Genomic DNA, 26,354 nt, shown 5'->3' with positions numbered 1-26,354 from the left:
CATAGGCCATCACCGTCTGATCTAGGGTTCAAGATCCTGGATCAATCCAACGTCCCTGACGTGTTTGGATGATCCAGGATCCATATAGATTTGGGTTTGGGCCTCAGCTTGCAGCCTTCTTTCGTTTTGTTTCCCATTTTTGCTATTTTTTACACTATTAATTGTTAGTTACACCCCTGGCTTGCTTAAAAATCTTGTAAAAATTCCCCAAAATTTTCTATGTGTTCTTGATATTTTTCTTAACATTTTTGTGATATCCTTTTGTGCTAAAGCCTGAGGAAAATATATGTAGCTTTTTTACTATTCTTGATTAGAATTAGTGATTTTCTTGCACATTTTAAGCCTAAAAGTCCTTTAAAAATTCCTAAAAAAAATTTCAATGCGTTCCTGATCATTTTCTTGATATTTTTTGTGATGTTGTTATGTGTTGAATCTTGATTAAAAAATAGGTGGCATTTTCTAGTTAATTGTTCATTAGTTTTGTTAAAACTTGTGAAATTTCACATGTTTTTTTGTGTCTAAAATTCTTAAAGCTTCCAAAAATTTCATAAACATTTCGTGATAATTTTGTAGTATTTTTGTGATGATTTTTGCCTATTAAAATTAATAAAAAATAATGTGGTGATTTTCTTGCTATTTTGTGATGTTTTGTATTAACAATTTTGTGAAAATGTGCTTGATTCTAGTTCCAATTTCTTGGTAAATGTTTGTGACCTATACCACTTGATTTTATGAAGTTTTAGCTACTGTTTGTGTGTGTTTCTTGCTGCATATGGATATGTGAAATTAGTTTCTCGTGTTACAAGTCATGTAAATGTGTGTGAGTGAAAATAAAGTGCTAAAATGGACCTAAAATGTGCCATAATCCTTGACTTGAATATGCCCTATAGTTCTCACACTCATAATACAATGAAATCTTTGAACATTGCTCATAATAAGAGAATTATAAGTCATGTGCATATTGAGAAGTTATGGTAAACTTTTAGTATATTTTAACACTTTATTCTTGTTGATTTTACCACTTTTGTTTAACACTTTCTTGCCTTATTTCTTTATCCTATTGCATCTTGTGATACTAACCCTTTCATTTCATCTTTCATACATTCCATAAGCATTTCAATCTCCATCTCACATTCTTGGTTTTTATCTTCCTACACTTTAAAATTCATGCAAAATTTAGAATGTAAAGACTTAGGAATTTTGTAATATTTTACTTTATGCCTTTAAATTTCTTGCAAGACTATAGAATGTATCTAGGCCAATGATGTAAAGGACAATGGACTCTAATGATGTACACCGACACGAGCACCGACACATGCACACACCCCACTTTAGATGTATGGTTAGAATATGCATGTTTAGATGTATGTTTAGGATTGTATGTTTAGATGAATGCCTAGGATTTACACTTAGAAAAATCAATTTTCCAAAAAACACTTGAATAACATCATTCAAATGATTTTCCAAAGAAACCTTGGGATCAAAATCCCATTGAATTTTCCCTTGATTTTCTTAAATAAAAACCTTAATGAACTTTAATCAAACTTTGACTTCCTTTCTCAAAATAACTAATCAAACCCCACCTTTTTACAATCTCATGCCCTTGAGGCCTCTCTCTTATTCTTCAAACTCCAATTTTCAAACTTAAAATCAACCAACAAAAACAAAAACATTTTGGAAGAGAACTACGGTGGATTTGATCCCTTAAACGGGTACGTAGGCAAGGAACAAAATTCCTTCAATTCAAATAAAATAAAAATTCAAACACATTCTTCTCCCTCCAATTCTTCACTTAGAAAACTCTTAGGCTTAATATCATCTTTCAAATAGCATTTAAAAATAAAGCGCGCGCGTAGAAATTAAAGACGGTTCCTATAGGTTACTATAGTCGTTATGGGTGCCTAACACCTTCCCGTAGCGAAAACAACTCCCGGACCTCGATTCTCAAGGGTTTTGCTTATTTTTTCCCTTCCCAAGAAAAAATGAGATATCAAAGGTTAAAAAGGTTCAAACGTAATCAATGTTTGACACCCGAAAACCAAGATAAAACAATCCCGTTCTCACGACACCTACGTCTTACATACTCGTTTGCCACGAATCCTTAAGCGATCATATTTGTCGTAAACTACACATATATCATAGTCTTAATCATACATACGTAAAAGGTTAAACCTATACATACTTGATCGTTTACCACGGGTCCGTGATCTACCCGTTTAGAGGTAAACTACCTACATAATCATACTCATCCATAGTGAAGGGATTAACTTATCTATTCACGGCTTAACATGCTTGCATGGTCGTTCTAGTTCGTGTGCGAAGAGAATACACTAAACACTCCGCGTCTTATCATACATAGGACACATGCATAGCATTCTAGTTCTCGACTAGCTATGTTGAGGCTCTACATTCATTCCCCTTCTTAGTTCATTTCTACCCGAGTAATCGGCTTAAACTCTCTTATGCCAACCTTGCCATACATGTTAAGATTACCATGATTTTCCTTTCATGAATCACTTGATGTTATGTGCATTGCCTGGATGTTGTTTTGGCGTTATAAAGTTGTAAAACGATGAAAGAAAAGCTTCGGAATGCACCACCGGCCCTAAAATGGGCCAACAAGCCAAAAGCATGTTGGCAAGGACAGACAGTTTCGCTATTAGCGAAATTTTTTGGGCAGGCTTCTGAAGAATTTCGCTAATAGCAAGTTTCTTCTGGTCTGTTTTTGACCCAAAACTCGTCCAAATTGATCCTGCAATGCACCAGAACATCCAGTAACATATAGAAACAATAATAAACATATTCCATGGCAATTTTAACATGTAATCAACAAGATTTGGCAAAAGGGGCATTAGGTTTCTAAACCCTCCATAACTTAAATTCATAAATTCTAACATGAATTAACACAACCCAATGGGAAAACTATCTATAGAACTCACCTTAACAAATTTCTTGCAATATCTTCAAGCTTCTCACCACTTGTTCAAGTCCAAACCCTAGTTCCAAGTTCCTCAATCACACTAAATCATCTTCCTCTTGATGTTTCTTGCTCATGAAGCTTCTATAATCCATGCTTAATCACCAATTGAATGAATTTGGAAGACTTTGATGGCTTAGAGAGGGAGAGATGGGGCGATTTCTAGAGAGAGGGAGGAGAGAATTCTCATCTGCAAAACCTAGAGAGAGAAAGAGTTATGGAAAATGAAGAAAAATGGCCCTTGTGGCCTTAAATAGCCACTTGCGATTTTTTACCACTTCGCCCTTCGCCTTAATCGTTTTTAGCCTGACACTGATACTTAACTCATGCTTGACTAATATTACATAATAATATCTTCCGTCGTACTTAGCATTCTTTATCACTTAACCTCTGATACGTCCGATGGGTAAAATTCTTATTGCTGAAGAGCGGGATGTTACACTCTACCCCCCTTAAAAAAAATTTCATCCTCGAAATTTAGAGATCACTTAACATGTACCAAGTTCAAAGAATAGCATCTTGAAGTAATCCTCGTAGTGTTGGAATTGATTCTCTCAAAGTCTAGGCTTAACTTAAAACATCATGGTCATAACTTATCTTTGTTGCGTGTCGGATTTGTCACTTCGAATCCATATCTTATCCGTTTAACTTAAACCACTCATATAAGTAACTTATCATTAACTGGAACACTCAGGATTTGCCTTTTAACCGGGGTCCTACCGGATTCCAGGTTTGCCCTGCAATGCTCGATTACATCTAAGACATCTTATCATGCATACACATAGTTCATACATAATCTTCCTTATTGTACCTTGAGACTCATGCCTCTTACTTACATTACTTATCTTGACGATTCTACGAATCTTCCATCTCTTTTCAGAGTCTTAAGAAATCTTCTGATCTCATTACAATCTCATTGCACCCGAATTCATGGGTAGTTCATACAACTTGTCCAAGAGAAGCGAAAATCAAACACGTCGATACACCTGACATCCATTAACCAGTCTTTTAGTTCGCATACTCTTGAAATTTCCTTCTTAAACCGCTTGCATTTGAACATTCATAGCAAAAATCCATACATTCCATATGATCTTTAAGCGAACATTGTTGTTCACTTCATCAAACCTTAACTTCCATGATGTCTTACATACTCTCAAGTGTCGCATCTTGTTAGATAATAACGATACTTGTTCTAACATTTTGCTTTAAGAAATCTTCTAAACATTGGTATTCGGATCCTTGGAACGAATAGATGCATGACTTTTTAAAAGAACATTGCGAACCAAACCCATAACGGTACTGCAGAACCACAAGACAAGTCACTATATTTTTGAAAAAAAGGTTTACAACTCGTCCCAAGCTCGCCAGTTGGTCCTGAAGCCCGTACGTCTTCAGTGAGCTTACTCGCTTACGACGTGTGTCATTGGTTTCAGAATATAACGATACCATTTTTTTTTAAAACAAACTTCGTTTCCAAGTCCCTTACTACCCATCTTAACGTTATAGGTTATAAAATCATGGTTTGACATTATTCTAGCAAGTATCGTTATCCCTTAACAAGTATGACATACGAGGGTATGAATCTCATCGTGCATAATTTAAGAATTGTATCTCCTTTCGTGATAAAATTCATAAACTTCAAAAGTGGATTCTTTCTTATTCCTTCTTAACTTATATGTATATCTCTGAGACACATATTACTGCATAACATAAATCATGTAGGATCCTTGACCCACAAGACAATATCTCGTTCCTTTGTCCCAAGAACACTAAACTTAAATCTTCAGAACATCATATTCGGGTAACGCTCAAATGTTGTTACCTTCTCATGTATGGCACGTCTTCTTTGAATACCGGTTATCACACTAGATGATTCGATCATTACTTTGAGTCACAAGAAGGAACCTTTCGACTCTTACATGTATTTTTTTTTCTTATCATAGTACATACTTTTTTCTAACCGACAACAGTTCTTGAACGTATTCGATATCACCATTTAAGCAACCCGATTACTTCATTTGTAGTGACTCCAGTCTTTCCTATCTTACTTAGGTGAAGACACATCCATTATTTTTACAATTGAAAGTGGTAATAAATTTGTTTGTAATTGTTATTGTTTTTAACTTGTTTGTAATTGTCTGAAATAATTGAAAGTGGTAATAAATTTGTTTGTAATTGTTATTGTTTTTACAATAACAATATACTACCTTCGTCCCTAAATATACAGGACCCTTTTGAGAAGAAAAAAAATTGTCTCTTTTTATTAAACCCCTTTGGTATTTTCAAATACATTAATTAATTTTTTACCAACACACCCCTTTTGAGAAGAAAGTTTGAATTTTGATTGAAAATACCAAAGGGGGTGTGTTGGTAAAAAAGATATCAAAGGGGTGTGTTGGTAAAAAATTAATTAATGTATTTGAAAATACCAAAGGGGTTTAATAAAAAGAGACAATTTTTTTTCTTCTCAAAAGGGTCTTGTATATTTAGGGACGAAGGTAGTATTATCATTTCTAATTCTATCTTGCCTAATTTTACCACACATCTAAAACATGTTAATCTTCACTACGCTCATTTTATTCTCGTGATGATTATTCATATTTGCTTGTTAAGAAAAAATCGATTACCAATTTCGCTAATTAATCTTCAAAGTGATTTACAAATAATCGGAGGGTGTAGTTTACAAAGTTGATATTCCCTCCGTTTCAAAATACATGTCGCGTTTTTGCAATGTGCATTATTTACATAACTTAGTTTAATCATACTTTTTAACTAACACAAATACAGATACTAACATTATTATAATTTTTTACTTTAGATATTTAATAATATTAGTGCTCAAAATTATGCATTGACATTTATAAATTGTTGACTACAATATATATTTTGAAACAAAAGGAGTATTAAACTAGTTTTCTTTAGTATTTTCTTTAGAAGTACCAAAAAAAAAATTATTAAAACTATTCAAGACCATTTTCTAAAAAATGGCTTGATTTCAACTATACATTTAAAAAAACTACACAGTATTGGAATGTTTGATTCCTTTAAATAAATGGATGTAGCCATTTTTAAAGGACAATCTGAACAACCCAATACCGAGTAATCTTTCCTTTAATGATAAATGAGTGTGAGAAACGATACATCAGATGTAATGTTCTACGCTTAATTTATAAGGGCACTATACCTCTATAAGCTGCTGAAATGTTCGATGTGGGACAAGTGACTGCTCTTTGTATGTTTGTCAAATGCGTGTAACATATTTTTTTCTTTTTTTTTTTTGGTCAAAACATATTGTTTTTCTAACGTAAAGTAAATACAACTGATGGACAAAGTTTTTTTTTTTTGTGACAAATAGAAAATGAAATTAACAATGATGGTTTGTTGGGTAAGGCCAATAAACTAGCCGATACGGTATGAGTTATAACTTATAAGTATCCATACATAGCAGTTTGTTTTTTTGAACATAACGTAGATCCTAATAGAGTGAAGTTCTAAATAAAGGTTTGCGACCACGATTTGTTCAGCTGAACATTCCAAGTTAGCAGCTAATGCTTTCTTAGCTCAAAGAATTTCATCTGTCAATGCAATTGTTAACCAAGAATCAGACCAAATTTCTTCAATGCAAGTGCTGGTTTTGGCGATTCTTGCTTCGAAGAAGACATATTGAACTTGGTTTCTATACTACTTTCTGTTGCAAGGAACTAGATTGTCATACATAGATACACAAGGCAGATTATGAGAAACAACAATGTAGAAGGCTTACATGGCAATTCTTCACTGTGACCAAAACTATCAAATTAGCTTTATGATCACAATTCTTCACAATAATAAGGATCAAATTAACTTTCGTTGCATAATTGTATTTACTGATACATTGTAACACCACTGTGGATATGTTAGGAAAGAAGAAATAGTGAAGATTCGCTGAGTTGGTGCTGGATATGTAGGGGGTCCAACAATGGCAGTCATTGCATTAAGATGTCCATCCATTCAAGTGATGTCGTCGATATCTCATAATTGCTGTTGATTAATTGGGATCATCCTATGCATTTGGAGTCAACTAGAGTCCTTCAAATGAGAAGAATGTGAGTGTGGTTTGGGATGTTCATGAGGCAACAAAAGATGCAGATGGTGTTTATTCAATTGGTAAGCCACTAGATCCTTGGGTTAAAGATATGTCTGTTGTGGCATAAAACATAACTTGATCACAATGTCTGCTCATCTTGATGAAGTAGTTAAGCAATGTTGTGGCAAAAACCTTTTCTTCAGCAGTGATCATGTTCAAAAACATGTCAATGAAGCTGATATTGTGTTTATATCCATCAACTCACCAACAAAAACTCGTGGTCTAAGAGTTGGCAAGGCCGCATGTTTGCTTATTCGGAGAGCGTGGCTCGGATGATCGCTGATTTCTCTTAAGTCCGGTAAAATTGTTGTCGAGAGTCAACTGTTACTGTCAAAACTACCGAGACTAGAGAGAAAATTATGACACACGATTAAACATGTATTAAGTTTTAGATTCTATCAAATCCTAAATTCCTTACTGAAGGAACAGCAATTGAAGACCTTCACAATTCAAGACCTTTTCACTGTAAACCGGGTGGTTGCATTGATGTTTAACACGGTTGCGACCGAAACGATCGCTATTTTAGGATTTGCATTCAAGAAATACAAGGGAGACGGCTTATATTATTGAAGTGTGTAAAGGGCAACTGGGTGATAAATCGCATTTGAGTATATTCGATCCTCCGGCATAGGATCAAATACAAAGGGATTTGTGGATGAATAGATTTGATTGAGATCATCCTATTCACTTGCAGACAACTAGTCCGTTAAACGAGAAGAATGAGAATGTGTTAGTGTTCATTGTTTTAATTCAATTTTATTAGTTTTTTTCTTTCACAGTTGTTATAAATGAGTGTAAATTATGAGAAAAATGGAGGAGAGGCACTATGTTTTTCTTTCACTTGATTCAGTACAAGAGTCACTTAAATTATCACTATTTTTACCATAAGTACCTATGTTACCCTCCACGATATATAATGAAACAGTTGCCAAAGATCAAAGCTGATTGGTTCGAGACATATATGAACATAGAAATAAATTAATGGATTATTCAAAAGTAATTATAGGGCATTTTAGGAGAAGTCATTGAAATTGTAAAATATAGAAATAAACAAACGTAAACAACATTGTCGCTTTGGCCGAGTGGTTAAGGCGTGTGTCTGCTAAGTACAAAAGGTTTCCCCGCGAGAGTTCGAATCTCTCAGGTGACGTTTTTAAATCATTTTTGTTCACCAACAGGTGACGTTTTTAAATCATTTTTGTTCACCAAAGATATAAAAAATAAATTACTACTATAATGTGGGAGGAGTGGAAATCTACACAGGACCATCATAACAGAGCAAATTCGTGACAGGGCCGTCGTTAATATCTTGAAATCGCGCATTGCAGCGTGGAACAGGGATCAACTTCCCATCTACAATGTCGCGGAAAAAACCTTTTCTTCAGCACCGATGTTGAAAAAATTGTCTATCAAACTGAAACTCATGGTGTTGGGGATGAAAACGCAGAAGATTTAACATACTAGGAGGGCGCGGCTCGGATATATTGTTGTAGAGAATTCAACTTTCCCTGTCAAAAATGGTGAAGCTATAGAGAAAAGGGTTCAAATTCCGTCAAATCCTGAATTCCTTGCTGATGGAACTGCAATTCATGACCTTTTCAATCCTTACTGAGTTCTCATTGGAGGTAGAGAAGCCCCGGAAGGAGAAAAAGCGATTGAAACTTTGAAAAAAGTTATTCTCAGTGGATTCTTGAGGGAAAAATCTTTGGTTAATCAAAATTTATAAGTTAGCTGCTAATGTTTTCTTAGCTCAGAGAATTTCATCTGTCAATGCAATGTCAGCAGTTTGTGAAGCTACAGACACAAATTTTAACTAAGTTTACTATGCTGTTGGTGCTGACAAAGGAATAGGACAGAAGTTCTTGAATGAGAGTGTTGGTTTTGGTGATTCTTGCTTTCAGAAAGACATATTGAATCTGGTTTACATTTGTGAGTGTAATGGTTTACCAAAAGTTGCTGAATACTTGAAACAAGTTATCAAGATTAACAACTATCGGAAGAGTCAGTTCGTAAACCATGTTATTGCATCGATGATTATCACGGTTGCTAAGAAAAAGTAAGCTGTTTTGGGATTTCAATTCAAGAAAGATGCCGTGATACAAGAGAGAAGCACTGAAGCAGTCTATTGAAGTTTTTTAGGATGAATCATTATGATTGGGACCATCCTATGCATTTGCAGTCAACTAGTCCTTCAAATAATAAGAATGTCAGTTTGGGCAAATCATCTTTTCAGAGAGATCTATATCCATCAAGATTCGAGCATAATGACCAAATCATCAATAGCCAAAGGGATTCCTATGCTAGAAGCTATCTTAAACAAGGTTTTTTTGATCTCAAATACTTTTGAGGGAAATTAAGGAACCTAATCCAAATCTGAGCAGGAGTTAGCTCTTGGTTGTTGGGATTGAAATCTTTTGTCCAGCTACCGAATCTCTACACTCCAGGTTTGAGATTGATAGCGCCAAAAGCCCAAACACGGCGTATTTCTTCCATAGATGAAAATTGAAATCCAAAGAAACTTCGACCTAAAAAGGGACAAAGATTTTGATTTGAAGGCATATACAACAGATACTTCAGACTTTCCCCTCAATATACTCGATACAACATTTTTGTGGTTAATTCATCTTGTCTAATATGAAGAAGTAATGATGTAAATTATTTAACTAGATAACACAGGTTGTCAAATAGTTGCATGTATGGAATAATGATGTGAGAAAATCCTCAATAACACCATAATTTTTCTGAAGTTCCGAAATGAAGCTTTTCAAAATTACGGTGACTCGCTACGATTCTGTTACACTATTGCAAATCCATACATGCACTATAATACTAACTAATTATAAAGGCGAAAATAAGTCTTAACTTTTTTTCTGCAAGTGCAAAAGAGAAGCCTCGTTTCTGTTATCTAAACCAAAATTTGAATGGATCACTTAAAAGAAAAACACTGTTAATTTGCAGAGGAAGTTAGTTCATGAAGAGTCAAATTAAGAACCTTATTTTGCAGAACATTCCCTCACACTAAACTCTATTTCAAAATAAGTACCTTAAGAAGATCTACTTCTATTTCAATACTGATTGGCTGTTATGAATTTACAGGATCATGATTTACTACTATTTTTTATTTTCTTTACATTAACATGTTACAATCAGAGATTGGTGGATTGTTTGGGAAATTTCTACATGAAAAAAGAAAGACCTGCACTATTTTTGTTTTTATTCACATATGTCTAGTGTCTAATCTCCAATCTTATTGATACAAGTTAGGGTCGCCTTTTACTTAATTGTAAATTCACTCATGTTTCCAATCATGCCTTAATTTTTCCCTCTTGAGGTTGAAATACAAACAAACAGATCTTTCCACCAAACAACCCTTGCACAAAGAAAGTTTTTCCATTTTGGTAATCAAATTGATATAACCTTTGTTTTGCTTCTCTTTATTATTAGACATATAAAACATCTCATCCCTTTGTTTTGTTGCTCGAGTGAATGTTCGATTTTGCAGTCACAATCTCAAGCAAGCATTCATATAGTCAACATTTCATTGGAAAAAGATATAAGAATCAAAATTGAATTCCAAAATACTACTATAAGAAAGAAGAAATAATTGAAAAAATGATATATGTGGACTAAATTTTTTACCATATATATTGACTTTTCGATCGATTACCACATTTGATTATTTTTTATTCCAGAGAGAATACCTAATAAAATATGAATAAATCACAATTAACAAAAAAACTAAACTAAAAAGTTAAAATTATACTATTTGTATTCAAGTTTTTCTCATGAACACAAAATATTTTAAATTAATTTAAATTTCATTCTGAGTCATTCAGAAAAACATAAATTATATTTGACTTTTGTCAAAAAATAAAAAAACTAAACTAAAAGGTTAGAATTGAACTATTTTCTTTACAAAAAAAAGAATTAAACTATTCTTATTTAAGCATTCTTAATGAACTCGAGATATATTAATTAATTTAAAATATATTTCAAGTTCATCAAAAAAAGCATAAATTATTTTTGACTTTTGTCAAAAAAAAAAACTAAAATAAAACTAAGGTGGACAATATAAACCAGAAAATACTCCAGCAACTTTGACCAATCGTTACTATCTAATAACATTTGTGTGCGCTTATTTATAAAATAGTTGACCTCTATAAGCTTCAAAACCTTCCGATGTGGGACTGGCAATTGTTGAGAAAGCACATTTTAAGAACTTTAGTCATAAAAAAAAGTGACACCAAACATTTTACTTAATTGCAAAGTAAAATCTACGTATTTTATTAATTTCTTTCTCACATTAACTGACACTCCATTTCCTCACATTATGTATTTTATTCAATATTCTATAAAATTTTGAACCTTTTTCATTATGGACTCATGCTATCAGTTGAATCATTGTGGGTTTTGAATAATTGAACCATCCATTAATATGTTATTGATTGAGTGTAGTTAGTTCTTGTTGATTAATGAGTTTAATTTTGATTTATGTAAAAGTTTGTAGATCTACAACTATTTTCTGTTTCTTGTGTATTAAGTTGTTCACTTTTTTATCTTTGGTTCAATGTTGTTGTGTGTTCTGTGTTGAAACACCATGGAATTCATTGGATCTTATGTTATCAGAAGTTATTTCGTCACAATTTCACGCATTTTTACCGTCAACATTTCAATGGTTGTTGTATCGAGATATAATTGTGCAAATATCAAACAGTTTTTGATCATTTTTTTAAACTCTAAACTAGTAAGTTTCTTGATCATGATTGTAGCCGCGTTGAAATTATTTCTCTAAGCTGAGACTATAGAGAAAGTTATGACACGCAATGCAATAGGCATCAGTCGGGTGGTTGAGTCAATGTTTAGCACAGTCGTAACCAAAACGATAGCTATGTTAGGATTTGCAATTAAGAAAGATACCGATAATACAAGTGAGACGCCGGTAGTTACTGACGCTTGTAGAGGGCTACTGGCTGATAAAGCGTGTTTGCATATATTTGATCCTCAGGTCTAGGATCAAATACAAAGGGAGTTGTGGTTGAATAAATTTGGTTTGGATCATCTTATTCACTTGTTTGTCGCCAACTAGTCCTTTGAATGAGAAGAATGTGAGAGTAACAAAAATGTAAATGGTGTTTGTATTTTAACTCAATGGGATGAGTTTAAGAATCTTCATTACGATATAATATGAGAAAGTAATCATTTATTTTTTACGGAAGGAATGTCGTCGATTGTCATTGTTTATTCAAGTGGCTTTTTTTTTTTTGAATCAGCAAATATTATTAAACGTCATCCCCGCAAGACGCAAGGTATGGACGAAATAAGATACAAATGGTGCCGCATATAGACGGTACACCATAACCACCATACAAGCCCCTGAGAATAACCCACCAAAACACATCACCACCTAAGACGGACACCTTAACAGAAACAAACACTTAAAACACAACATCCATCACCACCCATCGTCACTACTCACCCCCCAAAGAAACACCCCTTAAAAAACAACCAAACTTCATCACCCAAGCTGAGCCACAATCGAAAAGCTCCTAACCGAATGCACATGCAGCTTCCACAACCTCTCGACCTCCGATCCACCGAAAGAGCACAAAAACAGTAGCCCAAAAACCAACTTGAGCCAAAGAGCTGACTCCCGATCTCGAATCAAAAATGATCGGCCCACCAGACTTTAGACCCAAAACAGCAGAGCACCCCTCGCCCCCGATATATCAGAGAACACCATATCAACTCAAATAGGATTGCAGTTAGTCACCGACTCCCGGTCTCGAAGCAAAAGTAACCGGCCCACCGGAAACCAACACACAATAAGCAAGACAAACGACATGATTAGCGGTGGTGCAAACGACGAACATCAAAAGGAAGAGGCTCAACTCAAAGGGCACGCACCCTCCAAAAACTCCCTAAACATCTTAAACAACCCAAAAGCACCAACAAGAGCTAGTGACGATGAACGTGGACCCGTGTACCAGAGGCTGCCTCCAAAGGAAATCACCCCAACAAACACCCCCACCACCACAACTTAAAACCTCCATCACCACCACACATCACCACCACCACCGCCACTACATCACTACGCCGCCAAACAGCTTCAACAAGAAACAAGCAGCAACACAAACATAAATCTAGAGGAAGGCAAAACCCAACAACAAAACACGGGCAGCGACGCCGGTTTGAAGCAGGAACACAACCCATATCAGGAAAAGGAGCAGCCGTTAGTGACAAGGAGAAGACATTTGACGCCGGAGTAAACGAGAACCAATGGTGGAGCGAAACGGCAGATCTTAACAGCCCTTCTCAGATCCTAAATAGCTCCCAACTGAAGCTGTAACAAGACCACACCACTCCAAGAGCACACTACCACCCACAAAAACATCATTAAAATAAACACCACCTAAACAAACGCCTGCCAACAATTCTCGTCCCCTCGTGAGATTTGACGCTTGATCCAAGTCCAGAATTTCCCCACGACACCCATCCAAACCTCACCACTACAACCACGACAAACCAAACACCGTCAATAACCCACCACCCGTGCACCAATACTACCTACCAAAACCACCACCAACAGTCGTCTTTCACGCTCATGCAATGCTGTCGAGCGACACTTTCTCTCACAACAAGCACCCAAATCTCGTACGTCACCACCTCCTCACCACCACACCAACACCGCTCATCACCACGGAAAAACCACCCTGTCACCACCATAGAACCAGACGTCCCCACCTTATCACCGTTCAAAACCCCTTACATAACCACATCCTCACCACCACTCCAGCACCACCATGGAAACACCACTCACCACCACCATGGAACCGACCAAAAACACCACACGCGACTGCTAATGCGGAGGCTAGGACAGGGTCATGTAGATCTAGGTTCAAAACACACAAATCTGGAACAATCCAGACAAAAGGACCACGCAAAAGTTTTTTGGCTATGTTTTATTCAAGTGGCTTACATATCTCAACTGACAATACGATATTACTAGGTTGAACACCTTTACTTAAATTCAAATCTAGAACGCATAAGTTTAAATGAGTTTCAGACAATGTGTGAGACTTTGTCTAAAAAATTATTAACATGCTTCTATCTCAAATTGGTGAATGTTTGGGAAACACACATATGAAGAAAATGTAACAGAAAAAAACACATATGAACTTTGACACATAATTAAGATTCTAAAGTCCGTTAAAGGTCTAATCTCTAAACTTACCAAAATAACCACCAACACCAAAATAGACACCATAGATACATATATTTAGTCTTTTTTAAAAAAAATGATTCAATATTACTTAGTACTCCATCAAATTTTAAAATGACCATTGATTTTAAAAAAGAGATTAAATAAATTTTTTACTCCATCAAATTTTAAAATGACCATTGATTTTAAAAAAGAGATTAAATAAATTTTTTACTTTTCAACTACAACCATTGATTATTTAATATTCCAAATAGAGTAGCTATTATTGTATGAAAAAAAAAATCACAAATAACAAAATAGTCTAAAAAATTAGAATTAATTTGTTTTTCTGAAGAAAAAATCAAACGTAATTAATTTAATCAATTATAATTACATTAGGAGGATTTTATTCAGAAACAACATAAATTATTTTTGACTTCGTCAAAATCATAACTAAAATAAAACAAGGTGGAGATTATCACGAGAGTGCTCCAGCAAAACAAAGCACGTGTGCATATCTTATTTTATGATTCAGTAAAAACCCAAACTAATTTTTATTATTTTAAGCTTTTAAAAATTAAAAGGTTTCCCTTAAAAAAATATTAAAAATTTCAATTACTTTTTACTTTTTTAAAAATAAATACACAGTATGAAATGGCAACCCATGGAATCAAAAAAGGTTTATTGAATTGCCATTCTCTTTATAAAAAAGAATTACACTCAACTTTTTTTTTTCTTCCATAAAGTTGACATCCCATACAGAGTAATATTTTGTTACATGAATGAGAATGAGAATGCACTTCACATTTCAACACCTTGGTGAACGTTGTAGGCTTTATTTATAATGGTAGTTTGCCTCTCTGAGTTTCTAAAACCTCCGATGTGGGACTAGCTAAGCTATTGCTTTAACAAAGCCCACATGTGGTTAACAAATTTTTTTTATTTTAAACGTAAAGTACTTCATAGAATGAAGTTAACAATTATTACTTACTACTACTAATCATAATAATTTTTGGGAATGAGGTTTTTTAAAAGATATATCAGTTGAGTTTCAATTTTTTTTATTTTTAGCAAATTACATATCTGGGTTATTATGGTTTTTTTGTTGTTGTAATTGTTTTAAGATTTTAGAAGAAGTTGAGCAAGTTATTGGAGGGTTTTAGATAAATGTTTGTGATCGTGATAGCCGTGATATACCGGTTTTTGAGGTTATTGAAACTACAACGTTGTCGCGATTCAGCATCATCTGCATTTGATCAAGATTCTCCACAGCGGTTCTTGTTTCTAGAAAGATATATTGAACCTGGTTTCCATTTGGGAGTGTAATGATTTACCTGAAGTTGCTGAATATTTGAAACAAGTTATCAAGATCAATGATTCTTAGAAGAGTCTGTTTGTGAACTGTGTTGTTGCATCAATGTTCATCGCAGTTGATAATGAAAAGGTAGCTCGTTTAGGATTTGCATTCAAGAATGATACCTGTGATACAAGGGAGACGCCGGCTATTGACATGCTTAAATTTGATTGCATCCATCCTATTCATTGCAGCCAACTATTCTTTCAAATGAGAAGAATTCATGTGAGTGTGGTTTGGGATGATTTTGAGGCAATAGAAGATGCAGATTGTTAGAAGTATTACAGTTCACATTCCTTCATGCTATCAGAGATAACTTGCGCAGCAAGTTATCACTTGAAGTTGTAATACTCTAGTTGCTAGCTTACATTACTTAGCATACAATCCATATCATGTATAAATAACTTTGTATTGATCTCATTCAATCAATGAAAAATAAGAGATTCATTCACTTTTCTCTCTCTCATAATATGGTATCAGATTTCTCTCTCTTGAGAGAGAAGTTTCGATCCTAACCGTTTTCTGTTACGGTTGCTTCCGCTTCAATCTTCATCTTCAACCTTTGATTCTTCTCTGTTTTTCGCCATTGTTGCTCACTGAAGCTTTTTCTTATCGCTTCTTTGTTCTTCTTTGCTTCAATTGGTGAATTCTTCTTCAATTTCTTCAATTTTTGTGTTTTACGCATTGTTTTCATCTTGATTCTTCACATTGCACTATGCCTCCTCGTCAAGCACCTATTATCATTCAAGCTGCACCGAATCAACAAGATGTTGACTCGGTTTTCTATGTTCATCCAAGCGAAGGTCCAAATTCGGTTACAATCATTCCCAAGCTTAACGGCTCCAATTACTTGGCTTGGAGTCGTTCAATGAAGCGTGCGTTGGGAGCGAAGAACAAACTCGCCTTCATCAATGGCGTTCTTCCTCAACCAGATGCTATGGACTTGAACAGAGCAGCGTGGGATCGTTGCAATCATCTCACACACTCATGGATTATCAATTCAGTTTCTGAATCTATTGCTCAAACTATTGTTTTCTATGATTATGCATCTGAAGTTTGGGAAGATCTGAAAGAAAGATTTTCCAAAGCTGATAGAATCAGAATTTCCACTCTTCGTTCTTCCATTAACAACCTCAAACAAGGAAGCAAAACGGTTTCTGAGTACTTCACTGACATGCGTGCACTTTTGGAAGAACTGTGATAGAATTATGGCAAGTGCACCAAATACTATCGAAGTAGTAAAAATATCGATCCCACGAGGACTGTTTTTAACTTCAACAATTCAATTTTGTTATATAATTAGGATGTATAAAATTTATTTTGTTTTGCCACTAGGCAGTAGATTTGGTTTGATTTTAATTAAATCAAAAAAAACAGAAATAAAGTTGATTAAGAAAATATGGAGAGAGAGATGAGATCAGGTCTGTTGAATCCTCTATGTTTCCCCTAATTGGTTACTGCACCTATTATTACTAATGATTCTCTAGTTTCACGATAGTTAACAAATTAGCCCTAATCAATCCCTTGAGTTAGGACCCTCTTTTTAAACTACAGCCCCTAATTCCTTAGGTGGTCTAATAATCATCAAAGGTTTAAGCACGTTAACCTAATATCACTAACAAACGATTATCCATTCCTAGACTAACCATGTTTATTAGAACAATTCAATTAGGTCTAAGTCGAAAGCTATGGTCAGTAGTCATTCGTTCTCACAAAATCATGTTTATATTTGATCAGGATATAAAAAGCATTAAGAACAATTGAATTGAATGAAAACTAGAATATCATTAATAAGTAATAGAGTTTCACAGCAACATGTATCAATTAGGGTTACATAGATTCATCTCTGACCTAATCTCTGAGAGATTTAGCTACTCATAATCGAGTTTACAAATAGCATAATCAATGAAATAATTAAAACATACATGAATTGGTAAAAGGATGAAGAAATCGCCCTTCTAGCCGTCTCTGATGTCTCAAAATCGCACTTTGCTCTCCAAAATCGTAACCCCTGTTCTTCAGATTGAGTGCAGTATTTATAGAAGTCATGGGCCTGACCCATCAAAATCGCGCCGCGCCTTGTTAATTGGCGTGCCGCGATTTCCCTCAAACAGGGAGGATGTAATTTTGCTTCAAAAATCGCAGCACGGCTTGAAATTGGCGTGGCGCGATTTCCTTCGAACAGACTTCAAATTTTAAGCTTTTTGCACTCCAGAACAGTATAAATTGCATGAGAACTCTATCAAAATGTCACAATAAGTCCCTAATATTACGTAATGACAGAATGTCATCACAACCCCAAACTTAAACCATTCCTTGTCCTCAAGGAATTTGCTTGCAACAGTGACAAACGACAGTAAAATAACAGTTACCTGACAAAACGATAGTACCCAAAAGTTCATTCTCCTTCTAGCTAAAGATGAGCTAGTTTGACTTGTTCGCATCCACCAATTCACAACTCCTCGCATCAAATTAAAACAGGGTTCTACCAGTCGACATGCAAGTCTACATATTACCATACGCTTGAAAAGTTTCTAAACATCAATCAAAGTCAATATCATTACACACTTTTGAGGTCTTTAGGGTTATAACGGGGCTTAGGTGAAAGGTGGGATATATTTGGATAAGTAGGCTACACAAAATTTGAGTTAGGCATTCCTACAGAAGTTAAAGCACAAAATTTCAATCCATCATTCATTCACCCTTTTGGAAATACAATCAATGCAAAGGTACTAGAGAACATTTTTAACATTTAGGGACACTCGAGTTTGAAGTTACTCGGATTTTAGATGTTTTGTCCCTTTTTCATCATTCAATTTCTTTTTTTTTTTTGATACACCATTTTTGTGTATATATTGCATGACAATTTCATATTTCTTTCATTTTTTTTTTCTTATTCTCTAGTACCCCCACCCCAAACTTAGTTGGTTGCAAATTCCAATAGCAACCCCAAACTTAATCTTTAGCAACATTCTACAATGCCTTAACTCAGAAATTCATTAAGGGACAAGTCCTAAAAGTCTCTAGGCTTGTAATGTAGTTTGTCACCGAACAAAAAGTTCTAATCCTACCGGCTCACAATTGGTTAAGAAAGGATAAATTCAATCAATATCAGGGTAGGCTTCAAAAAGGCTCACAGGACCAAGCACTTTTGCCTCAGTGTGTAATTGACAAAGACCAATCAATAATAGAGAAACAATGCAAGTTCTAGAAATGTAGTTGCATGGAAAACTAATCTAAATATAAGTAAATTGAAAAACAAGATTTGGCAATGAACCTTATGGCTGAGATTTCTGGGAGTGTGTGACTACCTAGCAACGCCGTACACTTCGCCTTTGAATCAAGTCACCCCTCCTTTAGAACTTTTGGAATACCGTTTCATCAAACAACTGTTACTAAACTGGAATAGGTCACATGAAACAAAACAAATTCATTAATTAAACAAGTGCAGGAGCAATTACAATAGGGAAATAAGTTCAATGGACTTCGACATAAAAAGAAAATAAAGAAAATACATCAAAAGAAAAATAAGCAAAAATAAAATACAAAGCAGGAAATGCTAATCCATCAGTAGATCAGCCCATATCTTGATCATCATCCGAGTGTTCAGCCCCCGGTGTCCTCAATCCTTCAAAGATGCCATCCCCTTGATCTTGCTCGGTGGTATTGAAATCATCAGTGATTTCCCTCCTCATGCGCAGCCCATACTCTTCTTGATGTGTAAAATATTGCTCCATGTGCTCACGGGAGCCTCCAAACCTCTCATAAGACCCACGAATCGGACCCATGTTGTTGCCTTGCTGCCTCCCTCTCTCTCTCCTTCATATAGCCTTCATATTTCTTCACAAACCCATCCATGACCGAGTCGGTGATCGGCTTCATATTGCTTGTGTTGAGATCACTATCATAAGCCGGCACCAACTGTTGCTCACACAACCAATTAATTAAGCTTCCATGTCCCAATTGTGTGGTGTTCCCGGTTGCTAGATCATGAAGACTATTGGCCAAGAGGCGGCCAATATCTATGGGGTGCCCCTTGATGATGGCATAGGCAGCAAGCACCCTCTTGAGAGGAATTTCAGAAGTGCAAGATGCACTCTCAAGAGTCTGGACCACATATGATACCCACGCCTTGGGTACCGGCAGCATCTCCGCATAAGTAAGCATCCGGGACTTTTTCCAAGTCGACCCAGGCCTACACATGGTGGTGATGATCTCATCAAAGATATCCTCCGTAATCGCAAATCTCTCCCTCCTCAATTTTTCTACCCAACACTCCTCCGGTGCTTGAATATTCAGCCATGCGTTGAGAGCATCCGGGCTGAAATCAATGTACTTTCCTCGAACAAAAGATTGAAAGGGTGTATCGGACACCCTTGCATTTGCAAAGAATTCGACGATCACCGTTTTGTTGTTTGCCTCGTCGATCATCTCATTCAATCTCGTCCACCCCCTCCTTCTTAATTCAGACTCAAAGAAAGGATATTTCACTAGTTTTGTGAAATCAAACTTCCTCTCCCCTATGACTTCAAAACTCTTCATAGATTGATGGAACTCTTGGGCTAGGTCATTGATGAAATGGATGGCGTTTTCGGGTGGTTCGGATGCGGCACGAGGACGTTTGGATTTGCTTGTGGATGGCTTGGGGTTGGTGGCTTTCTTGGAGCGGGTGTTTCTTTGGTTTGAGGCCATTTGTGAGTGAAAGGAAGATGGTGAATGGAAAATTTGTGGAGTTTTGGAAAATTGGTGAATTGTGGAGGTTTAGGTTGATGAATGGATGATGAATTTGTGGTTTGATGATGGTTAGGAAGTGAATATTGAGATGAAGATGAAGAGAATTCGTGAAGGGAAGTTTAGGGAAGTTTTGGTATGAAGAATGGAATGAAAATGATGATGAACAGTGAAGAATTTATAGGTCTGTTTGGGCAAAATCGCGGCACGCCAAAATGCAAGGCGCAGCGCGATTTTGCGTTGTAACGGCTAGTAACGGCTAGTTTTGCAACGGTTGGGAGGTAGTGGTTGAGTAACGGTCAAATTTTTAAAAAAAATCTGGGCAGATATCACTCAAAATCGCGCTGCGGCCAAAGGATAGGCGCGGCGCGATTTTATTCAATCAGGGAAGCTGCCATTCTGTTTCTCAAAATCGCAGCACGCCTAATTACACAGAGCGGCGCGATTTTGAGCAAACAAGGAGTGTGTTTTGCTTTCTCAGGCCAAAAATTTTGTTTTCTTGAAAAACGCCTGGGTTCCTTTAAGTTCTGAAAATTTTTGAGGAGAGAATCATGCAAGACATCAGTACCTTGCATGATTTTCTTGGCAAGAGGTATATTTTGAACAAATTTTTAAACTTTCCTGCCTTGTATTAAAAAAAAAAGAAAAATATTTTTGTGTTTTTATTTTTGAAAGCAATAAAATCATACCTGAAAAATAAATAGTGGGTTGCCTCCCACTCAGCGCTTCTTTACCGTCACTAGCTTGACTGATGACTATCCCTAAGGATCAGTTGATGTGGCTCCCTCTTCATTGTTTGGGAGTCCTCCTTCACGGTACCGTTTCAGCTTTTGTTCCTTACCCTTGAAAGTTCCTTGTGCACCAGACTTCCTTAGGTCCACAGCTTCATCAACAGGCTTGTTTCTTGTCAACCCTTCGTCACAGTACCTCCTAATTCTTTCTAAAGTATCAGAGAGAGTTGAATGCATACACCATCGAAAAGCAGCCGGCCCATTACGCATCCCACAGGGAATCCTTCTATAAGCCAATTGACCACCTGGACCAGTGGTAGTAGTCTTTATTTCATTTTTACCAATTGCCAATCCCCCATACTTGTTGTCACGGATGTCTCCTGATGATTGTTGGTGCATCTGTTCTTTGCTTACTTCCAGTTGCTTAACACCCTCTATCTTTCCAACATCTTCAATCACTTCTTGTCTGTCTATAGATTCCACACTTTCCACCTCCTTAGATTGAATAAGTAGAGATTCAAGGGTTTTATCTTCGACTGTTTCTTCCACAACGTCAATCCGGTAACATTTGGGATTCTCATCTTGGTGCTTCATTGCCTCAAAGATATTGAAGACTACCTGCTCCTTATGGAACCTCAACATTAGCTCTCCACGTTCAACATCAATCAAAGCACGACCAGTTGCAAGGAAAGGTCTTCCTAGAATGAGTGGCATGTCTTCATCTTCAGCCATGTCTAGGACCACAAAGTCTGCTGGGAACACCAAGTCATTAACCTTGACTAGCACATCTTCAAGTATACCGAAAGGATAAGAGATTGACCGATCAGCTAAAGTAATGGTCATTCTTGTTGGTTTTGGTTCCCCACACTTAAGCTTCTTCATCATTGAAAGAGGCATCAGATTTATACTTGCTCCCAAGTCACATAAAGCTCTTCCAATGTCTACCGGTCCAATTGAACAAGGGATAGTAAAAGCACCAGGATCCTTCAGCTTAGGTGGCAGCTTCTTTTGAAGAATAGCACTACAATTCTCAGAAAGTGCTATGTTCTCATCATCCTTAGGCTTCCTTCTTTTGGTTAACAAGTCTTTCATGAACTTAGCATACAACGGCATTTGATCAAGAGCTTCACCGAAAGGAATATTTACCTGAAGTTGTGAGAAAAGTTGCATGAACTTCTTGAATTGGCCTTCATCCTTTTCTTTCTTCTTCGAAAGGTGAGGGTATGGAAGCTTCACATATGATGGAATAACCTGTGGTTTGTCTCCATCTTTCAAAATTTGACTCTTCGACTTCCTCAAGATTGAATCTTCATCAATTAATCTCTCACTTTTTTCTCCCTCTATTTTTTTCTTCCTTTCGTTTTCAACTTCTCCATGATCATTTTCTTTTTCAACTACACCATCATCATTCTTTTCAACTACATCATTCTCCTCCACCTCAACTACTTCATCAACCTTCTTTGGAGCTTTTGGAACTAAAGGTGTCAAAACCTTTTTGCTCCTCAGTTCAATAGCATTACAAGACTCATTCTTAGTGTTATCTTTAGTGTTACCTGAGAATCCGCCTTTGTTTTGTTCAGCCAACTGCTTAGCTAATTGCCCCAGTTGAGTTTCAAGCATCTTCCTAGAAGCTTCATTGTTCTTTCTTTCAGCTTCTTGACTCTTCTTCATCTCTTCAAAGTTGCCTTGAGTCATCTTCATGAAGTTCATCATAGTTTCCTCAAGAGCGGATGGCTTCCTTTGTTGTTGTTGAGGAGGAGTTAGCATCTGAGAGTTCAAAGCATTGTTGTTTGAGTAGCTTAGATTTGGATGCTTATTAATGCCTGAATTGTAGTATTGATTCTGCCTTTGATATCCTCCCATGAAGTTAGCTTCTTCACTTGATCCTTCCGGAACACATTCACCGTTTGGATGTTCTTCACCACATAAGTCACATTTGATTGCAGCCACTTGTTGTTGCTTATGAGCCAAAGTGAAGCCTTGAAACTCCTTAGTTAGAGCTTCAATTTGTTTGTTCATAGCTGCTTGGTTAGCAAGGATAGCAGTTTGTTCACTCACCCCAAACACTCCTCTTTCTTTCTTTTTAGCTTGATCACGATACTCATTGCCAGCCATGTTTTCAATTAGAGCTTGAACTTCATGATCAGTTTTACTTTTGAGACTACCTCCCGCGGAAGCATCTAAGAACATTCGAGTGTTTGGTGTTACCCCCTCAGTGAAGATTTGGAGGTATTGCTTCTCGGTGAACTCATGATTAGGGCATCTCTTGAGAAGCAAATTGAATCGCTCCCAAGCATCATACAATGATTCACCTTCTCCTTGCTTGAAGTTAGAGATCTCCATCTTCTTGTCCCAATACTTAGACATAGGGAAGTATTTCTCCAAGAACTTCAGCTCTAACTCTTCCCATGTTTGGACAGTCCCGTTTGGAATTGTTAGCAACCAATCTTTTGCTCTTCCCGTCAAGGTGAAAGGAAACAGCCTTAGCTTCTTTTGTGCTTCAGTCACGGTGGCTGGTTGCACACAAAACTCACAGGTTTCAGCAAAACGGCTCAAGTGTTCATGAGGACTCATAGCTTCAGTCCCATCGAATTGCTTGTCCCTCAAACCATTGAGGACAGTTGTCTTGATGTCGAACGCTACGGGGTTAGCTGGTTGAAAAGTGTGGGTCAGTTGACCGCGATGAGTGGCTAACCCGTAGTCTCCAAGCTTAGGTCTTGGTGGTACAACTCCTTCTCCTTCCATCGTTGCAGATTTAGGAGAAGAATTTGTTTCAGATTCACTTGAGAGTTGCTCCGGTACTTGTTCTCGAACACCCGGTGGAACGGATTGAGCTAACCTTTGCGATCGGACAGCTTTCCGAAGTGCTCTAGCAGTTCTTTCAATCTCCGGATCGTACTCTAAGTCGTCAGAGCTCTGTTTACCTCGCATAAACAGCAAAATACCTTAGTAGCACTGCACCACGCAAAGTAATCAAGTGAATATGAAAACAGAAAAATAAAAATAAAAAAAAACAGAAAATTAAATTGCAAAAACCCTAAATTATAACGTAATTGCCTTGTTGAAATAATTCAACAGTCCCCGGCAACGGCGCCAAAAACTTGATAGAATTATGGCAAGTGCACCAAATACTATCGAAGTAGTAAAAATATCGATCCCACGAGGACTGTTTTTAACTTCAACAATTCAATTTTGTTATATAATTAGGATGTATAAAATTTATTTTGTTTTGCCACTAGGCAGTAGATTTGGTTTGATTTTAATTAAATCAAAAAAAACAGAAATAAAGTTGATTAAGAAAATATGGAGAGAGAGATGAGATCAGGTCTGTTGAATCCTCTATGTTTCCCCTAATTGGTTACTGCACCTATTATTACTAATGATTCTCTAGTTTCACGATAGTTAACAAATTAGCCCTAATCAATCCCTTGAGTTAGGACCCTCTTTTTAAACTACAGCCCCTAATTCCTTAGGTGGTCTAATAATCATCAAAGGTTTAAGCACGTTAACCTAATATCACTAACAAACGATTATCCATTCCTAGACTAACCATGTTTATTAGAACAATTCAATTAGGTCTAAGTCGAAAGCTATGGTCAGTAGTCATTCGTTCTCACAAAATCATGTTTATATTTGATCAGGATATAAAAAGCATTAAGAACAATTGAATTGAATGAAAACTAGAATATCATTAATAAGTAATAGAGTTTCACAGCAACATGTATCAATTAGGGTTACATAGATTCATCTCTGACCTAATCTCTGAGAGATTTAGCTACTCATAATCGAGTTTACAAATAGCATAATCAATGAAATAATTAAAACATACATGAATTGGTAAAAGGATGAAGAAATCGCCCTTCTAGCCGTCTCTGATGTCTCAAAATCGCACTTTGCTCTCCAAAATCGTAACCCCTGTTCTTCAGATTGAGTGCAGTATTTATAGAAGTCATGGGCCTGACCCATCAAAATCGCGCCGCGCCTTGTTAATTGGCGTGCCGCGATTTCCCTCAAACAGGGAGGATGTAATTTTGCTTCAAAAATCGCAGCACGGCTTGAAATTGGCGTGGCGCGATTTCCTTCGAACAGACTTCAAATTTTAAGCTTTTTGCACTCCAGAACAGTATAAATTGCATGAGAACTCTATCAAAATGTCACAATAAGTCCCTAATATTACGTAATGACAGAATGTCATCAAACTGAATTCACACAGACCCCTTCCAAAGTGTTCTTGCCCTCATCAATGCCGTTGTGAATCTTCAACTCTTGCTCATGAATACAGAGTTGAGGATCAGATCATGCAGTTCCTTGTTGGTTTGAACGATCATTTTTCTGTGGTCAAGACTCAGATCTTGCTTATGGATCCTTTACCTTCTCTGAATAAGGTATACTCTTTAGTGATTCAAGAGGAAAGTAACCATGCACCTATTCTTTCTCTTCCTGCTGATGAATCAAGTGTCTTGGTTAATGCCACTGATTCCAAGAAACCTTATGGTCGTGGCAGAGGATCTTACAATCACAACAAGAATTCCTCTAGACATTGCACTTTCTGCAATCGTACCAATCACACCATTGACAATTGTTACCTCAAGCATGGATTTCCTAATGCTAACAAATCAGCAAATTCCAACAATGTTACACATGGATCCACAAATAGTGTTACAGTTGAATCTGAAAATGCAAGTAACACTGAGCATGGGAATGGTGATTCAGGTTTCAGTATTTCTCAAGACAGATATGAGCACCTTGTGAGTTTGCTTCAACAAGCAACCTTGTTGCCTCAGACACCTGCCTCTACATCTAACCAAATTACTACCTCTCCAACTGTTCCCATTGCTCCTTTACAATCAGGTATACAAAGTGTTTTCTCCTGTTCTTTTCATGTTAATTCTATACCTGTTTGGATCATAGATTCAGGAGCTAATGATCACATTTGTTTCTCTAAATCTCATTTTACTTCATTTTATCAAATTAAACCTGTTCTTGTTACTCTTCCTAATGGTAATTCTGTTTATGTGCATCATGCTGGCAATGTCTCTTTCACTCCTCATTTGTATCTACATCATGTCCTGTATTCTCCTGAATTTAAAGTTAACTTGATTTCAGTATCCAAAATGTGTGAATCCTTATCTTGCAGTGTCAATTTTGTTTCTAATAAATGTATTATACAGGATGTGACATCACTGAGGATGATTGGTTTGGGTGAGAAATCAGATGGTCTCTACAAATTGTCCATG

At 36.3% G+C, this 26,354-nt stretch overlaps 1 protein-coding gene, 2 non-coding genes and 1 pseudogene across 3 annotated transcripts; all 4 read left to right on the top strand.

The window, feature by feature from the left end:
- The first annotated feature begins 7,187 nt into the window (after positions 1 to 7,187).
- LOC146912646 (UDP-glucose 6-dehydrogenase 1-like) lies at positions 7,188 to 15,931 on the top strand (annotated as a pseudogene).
- On the top strand, positions 8,172 to 8,253 carry TRNAS-GCU (transfer RNA serine (anticodon GCU)). The gene has a single exon. It is a non-coding gene; the product is annotated as a tRNA-Ser (tRNA).
- A 439-nt stretch (positions 15,932 to 16,370) lies between the features above and the next one.
- Positions 16,371 to 16,856, top strand: LOC146912645 (uncharacterized). The gene has a single exon (XM_085720760.1). It carries the CDS (start codon positions 16,371 to 16,373, stop codon positions 16,854 to 16,856), a length of 486 nt encoding a protein of 161 aa, XP_085576886.1.
- Positions 16,857 to 23,362: 6,506 nt separating this feature from the next.
- LOC146912644 (small nucleolar RNA R71) lies at positions 23,363 to 23,469 on the top strand. The gene has a single exon (XR_015017180.1). It is a non-coding gene; the product is annotated as a small nucleolar RNA R71 (small nucleolar RNA).
- The last annotated feature ends 2,885 nt before the right edge of the window (positions 23,470 to 26,354 follow it).

This window comes from Medicago sativa, chromosome 6 (genome assembly GCF_051527215.1).
Source record: "Medicago sativa cultivar Bolivia chromosome 6, Bolivia_mono, whole genome shotgun sequence".
In the NCBI taxonomy this organism is placed as follows: domain Eukaryota; kingdom Viridiplantae; phylum Streptophyta; class Magnoliopsida; order Fabales; family Fabaceae; genus Medicago; species Medicago sativa.
The sequence above is the reverse complement of the archived record's forward strand: the minus strand, read 5'-3'. Positions and strand labels throughout refer to the sequence as shown.

Excerpts from the sequence above, each read along its gene's own strand:
- LOC146912645 (XM_085720760.1), top strand. The coding sequence starts at position 16,371 with ATGCCTCCTCGTCAAGCACCTATTATCATTCAAGCTGCACCGAATCAA.